Raw genomic sequence first — 19,698 nt, 5'->3', positions numbered from 1 at the left:
CTGTTAAAGCTCTTCGATTATATGTGAAACTCAATAAGATTATTTTAAGACAGAATGTGATAAAGAGTTATATAAACCCTCGAAAATCCACTAAAAAGAAAAAACAAAAAGATAAAGCTCATAAGCCAATGGTACAAATAAAATGAAATATCCAACTAATCCATAAGAAGTTAAGGAAAAAAGATAAAAGGAAAACAATTGTGACAAACAAGATACAAATATAAAGATAGCAAATGAAATGCAACCGTATTGATTGGTATATTAAAAAAAAGTAGTCTAAATACTTAATTAAAAGGCACAGATTTTCAAACGGGCTAGAAAAGTTTTAACTACATGTAATCTCAATGAATCCTACTTAAAATATTAATATACACTTAGGTTAAAAGTAAAAAAAAATAGAAAAAGGTGCAGCATCACATGAGCACTAATCACAATAAAGCTAATTCATTAAAATTCAAGAATCCAGTTAAAAACCTAAGAATTATGCCCCAAACAAGACTCCAAGAATCCACTATCAACCTATTAGATTTGGCACATGAGAGACTATTTGGCATCTGAGTTAGATGACTTTTCTCATAGGTTAATATGCTTTATGAGTATCTCAGTAAGATTTTATTCCTCTACAATGGAGAAAGGGGTAATCATACCTATGCACTCCTGTGTGTCATGGATATATGCCTCACAAATGTTACTAACCTTCAGAGTAGAGATAGGTAATCAGAGACATCCTATCGGGACATACTCCTTTCTATGGGATTCTAATGTCCCTAATAATCCTAATGCCCAAATCACCCCCCCCAAAAAAAAAGTCTGTCAAGAAGAAAATTAGTAGACTGACAAATTTTAGATTTTTTTTTTAATTTATTTGACAGATCACAAGTAGGCAGAGAGGCAGGCAGAGAGAGACAGGAGGAGGCAGGCTCCCTGCTGAGCAGAGAGCCCGACGCAGGACTCGATCCCAGGACCCTGAGATCATGACCCGAGCCGAAGGCAGAGGCTTCAACCACCAAGCCACCCAGGCGCCCCAAGACTGACAAATTTTAAACATTAACCAGAATCTTTGCAATTCAAAATTGTTAAATTTATTAAGTTATGAGTATTTCCCTCTGCATCAACATGTTGCTATTTTCTAAGTAATTATAGAAAAGGATCCTTTGGTTTCATTACATCAGAATTGCTTTAACAAAAAAATGTTTACAATTTTAAATGTAGTAGTCATTATTCAATTTCTAGCTGACTTTTCTTCAAAAAAAAAAAAAAAAGGAAGTATTATTATATCATCCATTAAGGAATGTATTTGGGTTTCTCCTACAACAACATAACAATTTGGTTAGGATTCTCATACTGGATCCTTTTCCAAGCACCCAGCACCTAAGGAAGGAAAGGTTAAATCAAAAAATATGCACTTAGTAGTTTATTATGTAGCCTGGAAGGCAAATAGAGAATATTTTAAAACTATATGTCAGATATCTGACATATTTTTAAATATATTAGATATAATTTAAATATATCTAAATTACAATGACCATTCATATACTTAATAATCACGATACTGAGCATGATCCAATCTTTTCCAGAAGACTATAGATTATTATGAGGTTCACTGGTGACTGTACTACAATAATAAGAAAAAATGAGACCTCTTAAAAAGGGGTTAGCATTACAGAAGCAAGAAATTATTTTGAGGTAGGATAGGGTGAATGAAATGGGGTTTGAGGGAAGCTGTGTTTGAGAAAATACAGAGGATTTGGGGCGCCTGGGTGGCTCAGTCAGTTAAGTGTCTGCCTTCGACTCAGGTCATTATTGCAGGGTCCTGGGATCAAGCCCCACGTTGGGCCCCCTGTTCGGGGGACAGTCTGCTTCTCCCTCTCCCACTCCCCCTGCTTGTGTTTCCTCTCTTGCTGTGTCTCTGTCAAATAAATAAATAAAATCTTAAAAAAAAAAAGAAAGAAAGAGAAAGAAAATTCACAGGATTTAGCTATGCACAGACAAGAGAAACAAGGTAGGGGGGAACAATGGGAAAAGGAGGCATCGAGAATAAGGCCAATGTTGCTTGTGACCAAGCAGTTCAATATTAAGGAATATGCTGTACACATAAATAGTATGAAAATTGTACACATTTATCCTCTATAATTTTTCTACTTTCAAAGCAATGATGTAGGAAAGAAGGTTCGTAAGTAAAGAAACGAGCAAGTAAGTGGTGCATTTTTACAAAGGAATACCATAAAGTCATTGAGAAGAAAGTACTGATACAAAATCATCTCAAAGATACTTTAATTGAAAAAATCCAACGAGACCTCTATTTTCAACCACACTAAGGACGAGATATCAGAAGTTTCACAACAGAGCACACAAAGATACTGGATGAAAGTAAAGTTGAATGCATGGCTGAGTTGGCTAGAATATAAGGAAAATTCTCTGAGGTCATAAAAACAAATAACAGCAAAGCTCCAAAGGGGTGTAAAAGGGTACTGACTGAGGGTTTAGTGAAACCCAGCAACTCAGAGCTGTAGTTTAAAGGCCATATAGGGACATTTTGAATAGGACTAGAATTCTCCAAGGTGTCCAAAGAGACACGCCCTCAGTGAAGAGGAAACTGACTAAAGCAGACACTGAGAAAATGTGTCCAAGTCCCTGCAGCTGTGGCTGGGAAGAGGAAACTCTCTCACAGGAGAAGCCATGATCCCAAACAGGCAATCACTCTGCGCTGGGCCTCAATCCACAATACGTGATCCTAAAATGCAAGGCAGGAATTTATTTTAAGATAGTTCTTGGTTGGCAGTGCCCCCTAAGGATTAGCCAAAACGAACATAAAGAGAAATAGAAAACATACAAGAGCCTGAGAGAAAATTCAGATTAGAAACAAAGACTCAAAAATTGGACCAAAGCAGAGCTGTTAACCCAAGGAAGGAAGAGTCTGAGGCACCCAGAATTTATTTGCAGTCCAGAATTTTATAATTAGCAGACCTATCTCTCAAAAGTAAGTGTGATGTATATACATCCAGACAGATGAAAAAAGAGTCTACAATCCAGAGTCTCATGCCAAACTAACTTTTGAAGAATGTACTTCAGAGAGAAGAAAAATCATCTAAGAAGGAAGGCACAGTAAGAGGGTATGGGAGCAAAGAATATAGTCTTGTTTATAAAAAACAGAAGGTGATACTAAAACAGTGAAAAGAATGGCAGATAGGAATAAATGGGTGAGGTAAGAGTTGAAGGATTCCAGGGACTTGTATTATTTTTAAACTTTGGATTTTGTTAAAGAATCCTGTTGAAATATCAAAGGTACACATTAAAAGAATAAAGGCACAGAATATAATTTGTAACACAGTTGAGGGGAAATGTTGAGTGAGAAGAAAACCATCCATCAGTTGATGGCAATGTATTTATAAAATTCCATTCCTCTAACCACATCTCTTTGCAACAGGGCATATCCATGCTTCCTGCCCATATTACACTGAAGGTACCAGTTAGCGCAACACAGCCAAAAAGAAACGAAGAAATAAAATGGACATTATTTGCAGTGATCTCTGTGAGAAAATTTTTAAAAGTTCACAAATCACAATATTGATAATTGAGTTCAGCAAGTTTCTAGGATGTAACAGCTTTATACAATGGTTATTTGAATTTTACATATCTCCAGAGGGTGACAGTAAATGTGATTCACAAAATGTATTATAGTCACAAATTAAGGTCTTTAGGAATATACTATAAAAACATGATGTGCAGACCTTAAGGAAAATTGTAAAACAATTAATACCAACTATAAAGGGAGGCAGAAAAATAGATCCCAGTCTTTATCATGTTCCTAGTTTTAATTTGTAAGATGTCAGTTCTCCCCAAGCTGATGTACAGACTACTGGTTTCAAAATCCTAATAGATTTTTTTCTGGTGGGACTTGACAACTGGATTCTAAAATTATATGGAATAAATTAACAAGAAAAGGCGTAACTGTCCTAAAGAAAATGGGAGTCTAATCTGACCCCAAATCAATTACTATTAGAAGGCTACAGGAAATAAGATAGTAACAGGCTTTGTTATAAAGGTCAATACCAGAAATAGGTCAATGCAATAAAAACAGAGAAAACCCTGGAAAACAACACATACATATGTGGAAAATTTGCACATGACTCAATGGCATTGCATTTTAGAAGAGAAAGGATGGCATATTCATTACATGGTACTAAATGACTAAAACAACATTATCTATGTAAAAATTTTTTTGACTTTTACAGACCATACAGAAAAATCAATTATATATTTACATAAAACTCAGATTGATTAAGGATTAAAGTTGAAAAGTAAAACTATGGTATTTTTACAGGATAATATAGGACAATATCTTTATAAACCTATAATATGGAAAAATGTCTTCCATAAGGCAAAAATTATATATCATCAAGGAAGAGGTTGATAAATATCACTACAAAGAAATAAAGGATTTCTGTTCATCAATAGTCAGCACAAGAAAAGTGAAAAGGGATGCTCCAAAATGGGAGACGTGCTTGCAACACTTCAATATCCTAAATGTATAAAGAATTCCTAATAATTCAATAAATAAAAGACAGAAATAATCTACAGAAAGACAGTCAAAAGATTCAAAAATGCAGTTCACAGAAGAGGAAACAACGATAAAGCCATGACAATATGCTAACTTCTCATAAAAAATCAAATGCGTAGGGAGAGGGTGGTTGGGTGATGGACACTGGGGAGGGTATGTACCATGGTGAGTGCTGTGAAGTGTGTAAGCCTGATGATTCACAGACCTGTACAACTGGGGCAAATAATGTATTACATGTTAATTTAAAAAAAGAACGAAAATAGGAAAAAATGCAAATTAAAACTTCAATGTAACATCATTTATTTATTTATTATATTCAATTAGCCAGCATATAGTATATCATTCATTTTTGATGTAGTGTTTAAGGATTCATCAGTTGCACATAATACCCAGTGCTCACTACCACATGTGCCGTGCTTAATACCCATCACCCAGTCACTCCACCCCCCACCCCCCTCCCTTCTGTAACCCTCAATTTGGTTCCTGGAGACCAGAGTCTCTCATGGTTTGTCTCCCTCTCTGATTTCTTCCCATTCAGTTTTGCTTCCCTTCCCCTGTGGTCCTCCATGCTATTCCTTATGTTCGGCATACGACCAGGTGGGATTTATTCCTGAGATGCAAGGGCTGTTCAACATTCCCAAATCAATCAATGAGATAGAGCACGTTAATAAAAGACAAGACAAGAACCACATGGTCCTCTCAACTGATGCAGAGAAGCATTTGACAAAATCCAGCATCCTTTCCTGATGAAAACTCTTCAGAGTGCAGGGACAGAGGGAACATTCCTCAACTTCATAAAATCCATCTATGAAAAACCCACAGCGAATATCACCTCAAAGGGGAAAAGCTGACAGCCTTCCCTTTGAGATCAGGAACACGACAAGGATGCCCACTCCTGCCACTGTTGTTCAACATAGCACTAGAAGTCCTAGCAACAGCAATCAGACAACAAAGAGAAATAAAAGGTATTCAAATTGGCAAAGAAGTCAAACTCTCTCCCTTCGCAGATGGTATGATACTTCATGTGGAAAACCCGGAAGACTCCACCCGCAAACTCCTACAACTCATACAGCCATTCAGTAGTGTGGCAGGGTATGAAATCAATGCAAAACAAAAATCATTTGCAATTCTATACACTAACAATGTGACTAAAGAGAAATTAAGCAACCAATTTTATTTTGCAATAGCACCAAAAACCATAAGATACCTGGGAATTAACCTAACCAAGGAGGTAAAGGATCTGTACACTAGAAACTATACTTATGAAAGAAACTGAAGACACAAAGAGATGGAAAAACTTTCCATGCCCACGGATTGTAAGAACACATGTTGTGAAAATGTCTGTGCTGCCCGGCATATCATTTTAAATAATAGATTTAATCCTAAGGACCACATGCTGACAAGGATTTGATACAAGTAGAACCCTGCTGACAGAAGTGTAGATTGGAACCAATCACTTTTTAAAAACGACTTAGCCTTGTGTAGGAGACTGAAGATTCATATGTACTATGACCCAGCAAACCTTTGCTCTCCTGGGTCTGTCCCATAAAAGAGAGTATGTGTGTATGTCACGAGTCATGAAAACAAATGTGCATATAAGCATTTCTTGGTACTGGTTAGAAAGCGGAAAGAAGAGGAGAGATAAATGGCGGTGTGGTATATTCCTACAACGGAGTCGGTATTGATGAAATAAAGCCATATGCATAAACGCGAGAGATCTCAAGAACAGTGCTCCGTGGAGAATAACTCAAGTCACAGAAGAAAATGCGTGTAATTCTCCTTATGCAGTTTGCAAATTTATATGACTAAATAATAAATTGGTGACAATTTATACTTTTGGCAAAGCTATAAACAGAAAGTGTGCAAATGATAAGTAGAAAATTTAAGACAGCGGTGATGGCTGAAGAGGCCAAAGGCATAAGACTGACGGAGGATAAACAGAAGAGATAAATACATTAATCAGGTTCTCTTGCTTGAGGGGGTGTACCTAGCTGCTCATTCTAATTCTTTAGACCTCATATAGGTTATAATATATATACGTATACGTGTACATTCTATAAAATCATACCCTTATTTATGTCACATGTATACAACATATAAATGCCTTCCACACACACAATTAATCTTCTCTATTCATGAATTCTGTATTTGTGAATTTGCCTACTCACTAAAATTGATTTTAATTCCAAAATTGATACTTGTAGTGCCCCAGTAGGTCTCCACAGACAGATGCGGAACAGTGGCCAGCTTGAGTCCCCGACACATGCATTCCCAGTGAAGGTGGGACAAGGCCCCGCTCTGGCTCATTTTAGCTCTCATATTGTAGGTAAGTGTCCTTTTCTTAGTCTCTGGTGATTTTCTTTTTTTTGCATTTTTGTGGGGTTTTGTTTGTTTGTTTTTTTGGTGGACCTCTCTCTTTTTAAAATCGCCATCAAGTATCATGCCACAGTGCTGTCTAGTGCTCACTCCTAAGCACAAAAAGTTTCTGATGTGCCTTACAGAGAGAGTGCATGTGTTAGGTACACTTGGTTCTGGTATTTCATGGGCTCGCTGGTTGCTGGTTCAGTACTAACGAATCAACAATGGATATTAAATAAGGTGACTTCAAACATGAACGCACACAAACTTAAAAAATAAAGTCTACTTGATTAAAAAGAAAACACCATGAACACACACAAACTTAAAAAAATAAAGTATTTTTATTTTTTTATTTTTTTAAAGATTTTATTTATTTATTTGACAGAGATCACAAGTCGGCAGAGAGGCGGGCAGAGAGAGAGGAAGGGAAGCAGGCTCCCCGCTGAGCAGAGAGCCCAATGCGGGGCTCGATGCCAGGACCCTGAGACTATGACCTGAGCCGAAGGCAGAGGCTTAACCCACTGAGCCACCCAGGCACCCCAATAAAGTCTTTTTAATAAAAAAAAATGGACACACATAAAACAATGGTGTATATTGGCTGACTGATGAAAACGAGACCAAATGTAACCAGAGTCATGAAGAAAATGAACCTTGTATTTGCTCCCAGGAGCAATGGTTCCATGTCAATTAATTCAGTATGGTGGCAACTTTATAAAACATCCTTAATAGCAAATAATGAATAATAAAATAAATTTATATTAAATGACTATAAAGTCATTTATAAAAATTTCATGTATAAAAGTCATATATAAAAATTTATATGTAAATGACTATATAAAATATATAAAATAAATATATATTAAATGACTATAAAGCACAAAAAATTATAATTTACATGCATGTATTTATATGCTATGTCTATTGCATACAAAATATAAAATACACATAAATATAAAATATTTTGTAATAAAAATGAAAAAGGGACAAAAACAACATCCAAAGGAAGTAACCTCTAGAAAATACATATAAATGCACATATATATGTACATATGCACACATATATGCCAATACATGCACGAATTACCTCTGGAAGGACAGAACTGAAACATGACATCGGCTAAAATAGAGGAAAGTAGTAGGAAGAAGACTTACATTTTCATTATACACCTGAATTGTATAATACAGCCATGTATTATTAAAAAGTGCTTCTTGGGGCACCTGGGTGGCGCAGTGGGTTAAAGCCTCTGCCTTCGGCTCAGGTCATGATCCCAGCGTCCTAGGATCAAGCCCCGCATGGGGCTCTCTGCTCAACAGAGAGCCTGCTTCTCTCTCTCTCTTTGCCTGCCTCTCTGCCTCCTTGTGATCTCTGTCTGTCAAATAAATAAATAAAATCTTTAAAAAAATAAAAAATAAAAAGTGCTTCTTGCATTCAGTCACTAAAAAAATGAACAATGAGGCCAAAGTCCCTGTTTTGGACAACCACACGGGGCATGTCACAATGACAGGAAACATAAGAAGGTAGAGGACCTGAGGAGCTTGACTGGATGGAGAAAGCCAACCCTCCATCCATTTATCTGTGAAATAATCGTTTCTTTGGAGTCTGCTGTGTACGGAGTAACGAGGGCACAGGACGGAACGTATTACGGAGATGTTCAGTATAAGGGAGCACCTGAGCAGGAAGAGGCAGGGAGCTGTTGTGAGCCCGACTCATATGGAATCAATTCCCACCACTCCTTGGAGGCTCTCTGATCATTTCCCATCCACAGGATAGAATGAATGACCGCGGCCAGTGGAAACCTAACCCTCAGACAGAAATGGTGCTTTTGACTGTTTCCTTTTCATAAGAATCATCCCAAATGTATGCCTCTTCCATGCTGAGAGTGACAGGTGGGGCACAACGGAATCATCGTTTATTGGGATCACAGGGGCAAGAGCTTTGTCGCTGGGGCAAAGAGTCAGCATGCACAGGGCATGAACACAGAAGTGTTGGCCCTTTCCGGTCCGACTTTTGAGTTTAAAAATTGCATATCTTGCATGTGATTTCTTCTGCATTATGGTTTCTACCACCTGACGTTACACAACTGACTTATCCACTACCCCCTAGAGTCCTTAATGATATTTTAACAATTTTTAAATTAAAATAAAATGTAGCTAGCTTAGGCTTCTTATGGGAAGTATTGGTTTCAACGAGACTTTGCCATCTCTTGTGTGATTTTAGTCAAGTATTGAGACGTCTGAGCTTTTGTTTTCTTACTGAAAAATGGGGATAACACTGGTTGCTTAAGACTATCCTGATGAATTATGAAACTGAAATCACGTGGAGTATAAAATGGCTTCAGTTAATTCTTCAGCACAGCAGAATTGGCATTAACGCTTAACATTATTATTACTGTTGTTACAAAAGTAAAAAGTGGTGTGCTTAAGAGAAAATTGCATCTTATTTTACTTTAAAGGATCAATGAAAGACATAAAAAAATCAGACGCAGGGCGCCCGGGTGGCTCAGTGGGTTAAGCCTCTGCCTTCGGCTTAGGTCATGATCTCAGGGTCCTGGGATCGAGCCCCACATCAGGCTCTCTGCTCAGCAGGGAGCCTGCTTCCTCCTCCCCTCTGCCTGCCTCTCTGCCTACTTTTGAGGTCTCTCTCTTCTGTCAAATAAATAAATAAAATCTCTAAAAAAAAATTCAGATGCATCTTTTCTTTTTATCATCATTAAAAAAACGTTCTCATTATATTTTCAGGAAATGAAATAAACACACCTGAATATGTTCATCCTGAATATGGAGTATTGCTTACAGGGCACCATGGACACCATTTCCAGAAGAAACTTCTGGCAGACTTCTGTCTTTGGTACAGTTAATGTCATTGCTTTCCTTGTCTCTTCATTCACAATCATAGAACCACCAATACTAAAGATTGTATATTGAGACTTGAGGTTTCAACACCTTTGTCATGATAAGCACGTGATTCCAGATTAATCATTAATCCTTGATTCTATTATTCCTCTAGTTCAGCTACAACTTACTAGGCTTCCTTTAAGGAAGAAATGTTTGGGAAAGGGGGCGGGTGGAGATACGGAGAGTTGCTAGTAAAAATAGCATTAGCTATTTCTGATTTATAAAATCACAGGAAGAACTTTACTTCATTTACTAGCATGGAGGGGAACTACCTTTTAATTTGCCATTCACCCAAAAAAACAGTTGAGCTGAGTTTTAAAATATGCACTTACCAAAATATGTCGTATGAGTAAAAAGGCTATGGAGGCCAACAACACAGAACTAGGCTCCTATTTCTTTCCCAGCAATCTCACCATGCACAGACACCTATAAAAGGCAATCCACTGGATCTAAGGGACTTTTAGCTCAGAAATATGGTTTTCATACGCACACTTTGTCCATAGTACAACTTGCATCCAAAAAGAAGGAAGAAAAATGAAAAGGAAGGAGTGTACTGAATTCTGAGAGAAATATTAGCGTAGCATGAGGTTCCCTGATTGTCTCATTTATCTTTTTCTTCTTCCCTCTTACTTAAACAAAAAGAGGCACAAAAGAAAATTGGACCAAAGTGGTAGATAAAAGCTGGTAAGCGCTTGGTGATTACTAATTAGTTTTCTTCAGAAAACATCCAATGCATAAAATCATCACATGTGTTGGTATAAATTAGAGATAAGCTAAATTATAATAACTTTGATTCGACAGTTGTCTAACACTGATGCACCTTACAATATCCAGCAATAACTTTTAAAGTTGCTGCAGGGTTATGCCCTTCTCCTTTCCTCGCTTGAACATTAAAAGCTCAGAAAACTGGTTTCTGTCTGAGCCAATCCAAGAAAAATGTTCCTCCAGTAACTACTCTGATCCCTCCCTCCTTTCTGGCTTCCATCACGATGGCCTCTCTCAATTTTCTTTCAACCTAATTCACCACCAACACCTTTTGTGGCTTCTTCTGCTCCTCCTATAAATGTATCCTCCTCAAGAATTCTATCCCTGTGTCTGTTCTTCTTATCCTTCTAGGTGATCACATCCATCCAATAATCACCTTGCTTACAATGCCCAAGCCTCCATGTTTGCTCTTTGCCACGTCTCAGGCATACATCCGCCCACTCAATGATCATGTCATCCACTTACGGTCATCCTATCCATTCAAATCTTTTCCCGTATTTATATTCTCTATCCTAGTGATTAACACCAGCACTCTTCAGCCACGCAAACCTGAAATCTGGACACCTATGCATCACCTCTGTGTTGACTTGGTCACCAAGAACTTCCTCTTCTACATTACTTCTACATTACTATTAACCCTTCAATATGTCCTCTCTTCAGCACTATCACTATGTCCTTAGAACAAGATCTCCTCATTTCTCTAGCCATCTGCCATCACAATTTTACAAGTAGTCTCCTGCCTCCATGTCTGATCTGTTCCCACAGAGTCCTTCCCACTTGCTGCCAGTGTCAACTTTCTTATGTCTTTAAACCTCTGCTCCCTAAGGATTCAGGACAAAGACCGAGGTCCTGAGCCAGGGTTGTAGATGTGGTGGTAGGGAGGTATGGGAGCTTCTATATGACTTCATCTGATTTCTCACCCCAGGAGAAAATGAGGTCATCATCAGAGGAAGGAGGAAGCAGAAGACAAAGACTGTGGAAGTTTGAGAGGAGCCCAGAGGAACAATTCTCAGAAACTGCGAGAAAACCAAATTTGCAAGGACCATCTTGTGAAGTGCTGACTACAAATGAGTTTTAACAGCAGGCCTGTGGTCAGGACTTCCAAGTGATACCAGTTGGTGTTAAGGACCTTCCCTTCTTCAAAAAAGTTGATGTGCTCTGGTGTAAATATGGAGAAAGCAAAGAGATGGGCTTAATGAGGGTTGTTGGGTGCTGTCAGGTGGGCAAGACCATGCGTACAACACGCTACGTGCTGTTGTACATATAGGGATGGTCAGGAACCGAACAAGGCTGCTTTTTTTTCATGGAGGTTACATTGTAGAGGCACAAATACATAATAGAACTGAAGAAAGCAGTAAGTGTTATAAAGAGTACAGTGCTGGGTAGGGATCATAGCAGTATTCAAGAACATTAGTTATTGGTATTAATATTACTGAGTACTTCGATTCTCCGGAAGATGGTACAGAGCCGGCACCATTACAACCAACGAATGCCTCGCAGGGGCGGGACTCAGTTCTGAAAATCTGCCTCCTTCAGAGCAGGGGTGAGGACATTCCCAAGAAAGAGATGTTTGAGCTGAGACCATAAAATCTTGGCTTGAGAAGAACTGGGAAGACAGGGGGTACCAAAGTGTGTGAATCAGTGGATCGCAGGGCTAGATAAAACCCACAGGCTGTTAGCATGTGTTCCACAGACCACACAATGGCCAAGAGATGAGGATAAGAGATGTTTCTATGATGTTGTGAGAGCTAACGCAATAAACGTGTTTGGCCAGTATTTGGCATAGCCTCTTGAATGTCTGGAGAGAGATTTTAGATTTTGAAATGGGGCACATTTAAAAAATACTTTGATGGGATTAAAAAAAAAAGACTTTAATGGGATATATAAAAACATTAATATACGCATGTAAGGTGATTTGAGAACAGAGGTTAATATAAGAATACTATTTTATTACTGAGGAAAGCCTAATTATGAGCAAAGATTTGCGTATATTATTTGTGCTAAGGTAAAATGCACTTTTCAGAGTATAAACCTAATTGCAGAATTCAGTCCTGATAACTAGAAGGACTATGGGACCAAGAAAAATGGCTACATTCATAAATCTTTATCTTAAGAGAAACATTTTGAAATCCATTGTTTTCACTACACGTCATTGAATATGGGCTTATAAGCACTCATGTTTGAAGCTGGACCCTTTTCTCCACATTTTGACATAACTCATCTATATAAGATGTGTTCCAAAGAATTTGCTATTGTCATTGTCTGTCTTCTGGGTAATGTACTTTCTTATTCACTGCTATAACTCAGTACTCAAAAGAATGTCTGAGCAGATCAGGGGTATTCATTTTTTTTTTTTGTAATGAACATGTAATCAGAACACTTGAATAGGACAGAGATAAAATAAAAAAGGTATCTGAAAGTGCTAGAAGAGCCATGAAGACAGACTCATTCATTCTTTACTGAGTTTATGATTTAAGGACTCCTTTATCCCATAAGCAAAAAGAGTATCTCATCCTTTACTTATATTGTTCTCCCAAATTGCATGTTCTTGATCCAAAACCCCTGAGGAATGAGGAAAGCAAGACTCACTTTTATTCATCATTAAGAATATAGTGAGCTTACACCATCCTCTAATATATAACCAACTACAGGACTCTGATTTTATCCCAAAGACAATTTAGGAATTACTAAGTAGATTTCCACTCGAAAATCTGGACCTGGGGATTTAGAAATGACTATCACTGTGATTTATGAATCTGACCAAAGTTCTGTTTCAATCTTCATGATTCTCTTAAGTGATTAAATAGTATTTTCCCATCTGGAAAAAAAAAATCTACGTTTAACATTTAATCGAATTCCAGTGTTGACTGGAATTCATTGTAAATCATCATTAATGACACGTCAACATCCTATAAAAACTGTAGCCTGATAAACAGAGGACGGAGCCAGTCTTCAGAGTGCCCCTTGGCCTCGGTCTCAAGCCATGTCAGCCTCTAGGAGGATTCCTGACAGCAAGAACTTTCTCAGAGCATGGCACGACCCAAATCAATCTTCAGAGGAGACGTGATATTCCCCAGCAGAAATGTTTTGAGTAGCGAAAGCTTTGATATAATTGTAAGTTGCAATGTATTAAAATAGCAAGACATTTTTAAAAGACATTTTCTCCCTTCAAAATTTATTTTCTTTAATATTTTCTGAAATTTTTGATCCCTGCTTCTGTCATGGGAGGAGTCAATAAGACAATATTTATTAAGTTTTTAAGTTTTCTGAAAGAAGGTACTGAATATCTAGAGGTATTTATACATCCTACAAAAATACAATGTAATGGTTTGAAGATCTGGAAAACATCAATGTACTTCGTTTTTGGGCCCAGTGTTTTGAGAAACAATATAGATATCAAGTTGAACTGAAGTCATAGCTCAGTTAAAACTTGAAGCATATCTAATTATCCGCTCACAAAAAGCATAAAATTTTAACATCTTTATAAATAGGTACTGCTAATGTATTGTCATTAAAGATCAAAACTAACGAGAATTATCTATAATAGGGTGTTTACCAAATTGCTAGCTTCTCACAGCTGTGTGACTCATGATTAAACATAATTTATTTTTCTGTAATGTCAAAATAATCCCCTTTAACCAATGCCTATTTTTAAAAATGCCTTCTACCTACCTTTCGGCTGAAAAAGAAGGGAAACGTGACATGTCTTTTTGGAACTTACCTTGAATGATAAATTGTTCCATGTTTTCTTTGAAGGGCTGGATGTGCTCTTTTGAGGACACCTGGAATACTTTCCCTGCCTCCACCTCACAGGCTGAAACCAGAGGAAGACAGTTTAGAATGTCACAGTATCAATGGAGCATTAAAACAATTTTTAAAACACATTAACTAATGTGAAAAATCCATTAGCCACACTAACTGATACACATTCTATACGTGTTTTGGAAATATCCAGATACGGACATAAGAAGCCTATGATCATGGCTTCACTTTGGGGGACTGTAAAAAGTTCGTAAGAATCCACAATCCAAAAAAAAAACAAAGAATCCACAATCCAAGTTTGGTCACTGCCAAACTGCAAACGTAGGAGGGTCCCTGAAGCGCTGAGCCCCATTCAGCCTCATCTGTAGAATGGTCACATCACAGGTGTCTGCCTCTCGGGGCTGTCATGAGGATCAAATCAGTTAATAGATACAAAGTGTTCAAATGACGCCTGGCAGACAGTATAAAGCAAGGTATCAGTACCTCCTATCATCATCATCCTTGTTACTATCAACGGACTTCTAACACAGGTTTGTCCCTGATGAAAGTCCTCATTTATGAGAAATGACAAGTAACAACTGTGGTGCTGGTGTCCGTATAGAAATCAGTAGTTATGGAGCATCTATTACAGGGCAGGTACTTTTAACCTATTAGTTAACTTCATCTTCAGAATAAGTTAGTTAGTGAACGTGGACATTATCCCATTTTACAGGCGAGGAAATCAAGGCTCAGGACTACTTATTTGCTGAAGGGTCCACAGATGGTAAACAGCAGACCCATAAACAAAATCCCGATCTGACTCGACAGCTTATTTTCTACGTCCACGCCATCATAAATGCCTTAGTCGACTACAGGGCCAACAAGGGTTAATAAAGAAGGACTTCTAAGAAAATTTCTGAAGAAATTCCTGCCATGATGGTGATACTGGCAAAAAACTCAAAATTAAAAAGCACGTATATGAAAGGCAAAACTTAGGACAGATAAACATCTGAATCAGAAATTACAATTCTTAAGGCAAGATTGCCAATTAATTCCTCAAGGAGACTTTGATATTGCACTCTTTAAAATATTTTCTTTCTCTTATTAAAACATAGTTTTCTTTTCCCTCCAGGTTATTAGCTTGTCTAAGCAGGAGAATAAGGGTGTGTGTGGGGGGTGTCCTGTTCGCACCCATTCTTCCCATCAAATGTAAGGACAATTAGGCCCAGTAAGATTTAAGACCAGCTGGACACATGTGGGGTTCTCTCTGTCCACGTCCCCCAGCACTCCTCACTCGGCCAGAGCAGGGTCTCGACAGCTCGTGACTGGCCAACCCACAGCCCTCATCCAGTATCTTCTATCTTTAGACTCATAATTAAACTTCCATACAGATCAATATTTTCAAGTAGAACTCAACACAGCCTTGCTGACTCCCTTACTTACTCTCCTGTTGGTGGTACCATGACCTGATACCAAAGCAGGAGAGTTACTGACTTCCTCTCCTTATCCCAATATCCTGTTTGTTTACCTCCTAAATGCTTCTAGAATCTGCCTGTCCTCTCCATTCCTGCTTTATGCTGGAACAAATGCCTTCATCGTTCTTCACTAGGCTACCCTGAAAGTCTCTTAACTTAACCCCACTAGCAGTCTTACACAGATCCATGCTCCTTCTCGTAGCTTAAGAGGAATGGGTAAGGAAGACGTTGGGGTGAGTGTGTAAATATGTGTGCAAACAATGGCTATTACTCTGCTACAAAAAGAATACATTCTTGCCATTTGTAATAATATGCTTGGACTTAGATGGGACTATGCTAAGTGAAATAATACAGAGAAAGACAAATACCACACTATTTTACTTAGATGTGGAATTAAAATGAACACATGAACAAAAACAGACTCTCAAATACAGAGAACAAACTGGTGGTTGTCAGAGGAAAGGTTGGGTGACAGGTGAAATAGATGAATTCAGAGGTACCATCTTCCAGTTATAAAACAACTAAGACATGGGGATACAGGGTACAGCATAGGACATACAGTCAATAATATCGTACTAACATCATGTGGTGACAGACAGTAACTACGCTTATCACGATGAGCACTGAGCCGTGTAAATTGTTGACTCACTATATTGTACACCCGAAACTAATATAACGCTGTATGTCACCCTGTCCTCAGGGCTTGCCTTCTATAAAACCATACAGTCTTGGGGCGCCTGGGTGGCTCAGTGGGTTAAGCCTCTGCCTTAAGCTCAGGTCATGATCTCAGGGTCCTGGGATCGAACCCCACATCAGGCTCTCTGCTCAGCAGGGAGCCTGCTTCCCCCTCTCTCTCTGCCTGCCTCTCTGCCTGCTTGTGATCTCTCTCTGTCAACTAAATAAATAAAATCTTAAAAAAAAACAAACCATACAGTCTTTAATGATTTTCCAATTCCAACAAGAAATGTAGAATACTAGTAGTCTAGTGTCTAATGGCTGACACCACCACCAACAAAAAAAGGGCAGGGAGATCTAGTTTTCCACTCAGTCTGAGTTTCAAAACTTAAAAGCCTGAGGCAAGAGACATTAATATTTTGACATTAGTCACAATTGTTTCATCTGCCATTTTTTACTAGAATATGAAGGTAATAATGGTCTTTGTCTTCATGAAACTAAACTCTGTCCAGAGGTCTAGCGAGCTATAAAAAGACCCTCAGACTAGGCATTTGCAGAAGTTAATCTGATGGACCTGGTGACCCGAGGAGGATTTCACTAGTGAGGAGAGCAGAGTGAGAGCAAAGACAGTCCATAGCAAAGTCTTCCACAACGCGCCAACGTTTCTCTAGGTCTTCATACGTACTCAGTAATTTGAAACAACAGAATCTATAACAGCGAAGGAAGAAATAAAATACTTAAAATGTTAACTGAGGGAAAGTTATATTTTTCTAAAGATTTTATTTATTTGACAGACAGAGATCACAAGTAGGCAGAGAGGCAGGCAGAGAGAGAGGGGGAAGCAGACTCCCTGCTGAGCAGAGAGCCCGATGTGGGGCTCAATCCCAGGACCCTGAGATCATGACCTGAGCCAAAGGCAGGGGCCCAACCCACTGAGCCACCCAGGCACCCCAGAAAGTTTTATTTTAATTTTCACTTGATTTTATAAATGTCCCTGGCCTATTCATATGAACTTACTATTTTTAATACAAATCTCAGCAAAAACTATTTTTTCATTTCTTCTCTTTGCACCTTCACTTACAGTAGATTTTCATGTAAGACAGTAAGAACTAAGTAGAGTTTTAGATCTAGATGCTCTCTACAGTCATTTCCTGACAATCTCATCTCATTTACTATCTTCCTTCCAGAAGGCTACAAAAAAATGTCTGTATCTCAGTGTTTCCAGTGATTTCTATTCATTTCCCTACCAGGACACTTCTTCCTTACTGAGCTATTCTAATTGCTGGAATTTTCAACTACATATTGTGCAGAAATCTCTATGGTTGATCTCCTGTGGAATGATACATCTGGAGTTTGCTTTAAAATACTCCAGATATGGGGCACCTGGGTAGTTCAGACAGTCAAGTTTCCAACTCTTGATTTAGACTCAGGTCATGATCTTGGTGTTGTGAGATTGAGCCCCACAGGGGGCTCTGTACTGGGAGTGGAGCCTCCTTGAGATTCTCTCCCTCCACATCCCCCTCAATAAGAAATAATAAAATACTCCAGATATATTTCCGTAATTACTTATGTAATTTAAAATATCAGTTAAAAAAATACTTCAAGTCTACAATGAGCTAGAGAAATTCCACTCTTTGAGGACCCTGATCTCCTACCATTCTCCATTTACTAACATCCCCTATTAAGCAATAGGCATCCAACCATTATCTGTGGAATGAATACATAAACGAATTAGACCCTCCTGACGCAATTAACTTTTTCTTAATTTTCAAAATGTCTTATCTATCCCAATTTCTCCACACCCTACATATACTATTCACCCATCTGATACACTCTGACCCCTCAGAACCAACTCAAGTTTCAACTATCACCCCAAGCCAAGAGGGTCAATCTCCCCTTGAACTTCATACTTCCTTGCTCTGTACAGCATGAGTGAATGACAGAAGATAAAAACAAATCTTTGGATAAGAGATCTGGATTCAAGCCTAGTTCCACCAGTAGCTATGTGATCTTGGGGTCGCTCCTTGAATTATCCGAGCCTCAACCAGAGATTGGGATGATGAAGATGTTGCCCTTGAGTGCTGAGATGTGAACTGCTGAAAAACTTAACAAAACAAAATAAAAACAAAAACATAGCTACTAATGATATTATTTCATGCCATTTATTTGTTTATGCACCTTTGTCTCTGATTTACTTTTATTTTGTATCCCCTGAAGTCAAGGATTGTCCTATTCTCCTCTGTGTGCTTAGCGTTCGCAAGGCTGAGGAAACACTAAAATCCTGTGTGGAAAAAAGCCCTTTCAACAATGTCAATAATTATGACTTTCCTTAATCTGGATATTAATTCACCGGTTGTGCTCAGTTAAAACATCACATAAGTCTCATGCAAAACATACAAAAAACCAATCCAAATTTCCAAAGCTCTTCATAGTGATACACCATGTATTTGTAGGTGACTGTCGTTTTACTTAGTCACCATATTAAGAAGGAAGAGACTGCTGGATAAGTATAAAAATAAAAAAAAATAAACTGTACAAATTGTAGAGTTTATATATACTTATATAGAGGTATAATTCTTATATACATCTAATATATTCAATAACACATATGAATATGTTCAATGTGATAAGGACTAAGGAAATTTCTTTTTTTTTTTAAGATTTATTTATTTGAGAGACAGAGAGTGGGGGGGGCGCGAGGGGCAGAGGGAGAGAGAGAATCTCAGGCAGACTCCCTGTTAAGCACAGAGTCCAACACGGGGCTCAATCCCATGGCCCTGAGGTCATGATCTGAGCCGAAATCCCAGAGTTGGCTGTTTAAACAACTGAGCCACCCAGGGGCCTTAGGAATAAGGAAAGTTCTTTGTAAGACTGGGCCCCATCCTTCTCTTAACGGTAGTACTTCGTGGTGTGTAAGATCATCCTGATTATTACTATCTTCAAAATGCATATGTGACTATGTAAACTAAAAAAAACAACAACCCACACCAAGGGCTATAATCTTACAAACTTAAAGAGTCATTTGGAAACATTATTAAAAACCTAAAACAACAGAGTTCCTGGAAAATCTGCATTACAGTCAAATCCAAATTTAAAGAAACATTTGTTAAAGGATGTTGGTATAACTGAGCAATCCCAATCAGGTTGGCTTTTTGTCTGGCTTTTAAAAGCCTTCCTAATCCCAAATGATCTTGTATTGGGCTGAAGAGCTAGCAAGCAGGAATTAGG

At 38.1% G+C, this 19,698-nt stretch overlaps 1 protein-coding gene across 1 annotated transcript in view; it reads right to left on the bottom strand.

Annotated features, from left to right (window-relative positions):
- FMN2 (formin 2) overlaps nt 1-19,698 on the bottom strand; it is a 359,646-nt gene that overhangs the window by 86,732 nt on the left and 253,216 nt on the right. Inside the window, exon 15 of the mRNA XM_047705078.1 lies at nt 14,301-14,393. Coding sequence (XP_047561034.1) covers nt 14,301-14,393 — 93 coding nt within the window. The remainder of the gene's footprint in view (nt 1-14,300; nt 14,394-19,698) is intronic.

The sequence above is a fragment of the Lutra lutra genome, chromosome 15, assembly GCF_902655055.1.
Source record: "Lutra lutra chromosome 15, mLutLut1.2, whole genome shotgun sequence".
In the NCBI taxonomy this organism is placed as follows: domain Eukaryota; kingdom Metazoa; phylum Chordata; class Mammalia; order Carnivora; family Mustelidae; genus Lutra; species Lutra lutra.
The sequence above is the reverse complement of the archived record's forward strand: the minus strand, read 5'-3'. Positions and strand labels throughout refer to the sequence as shown.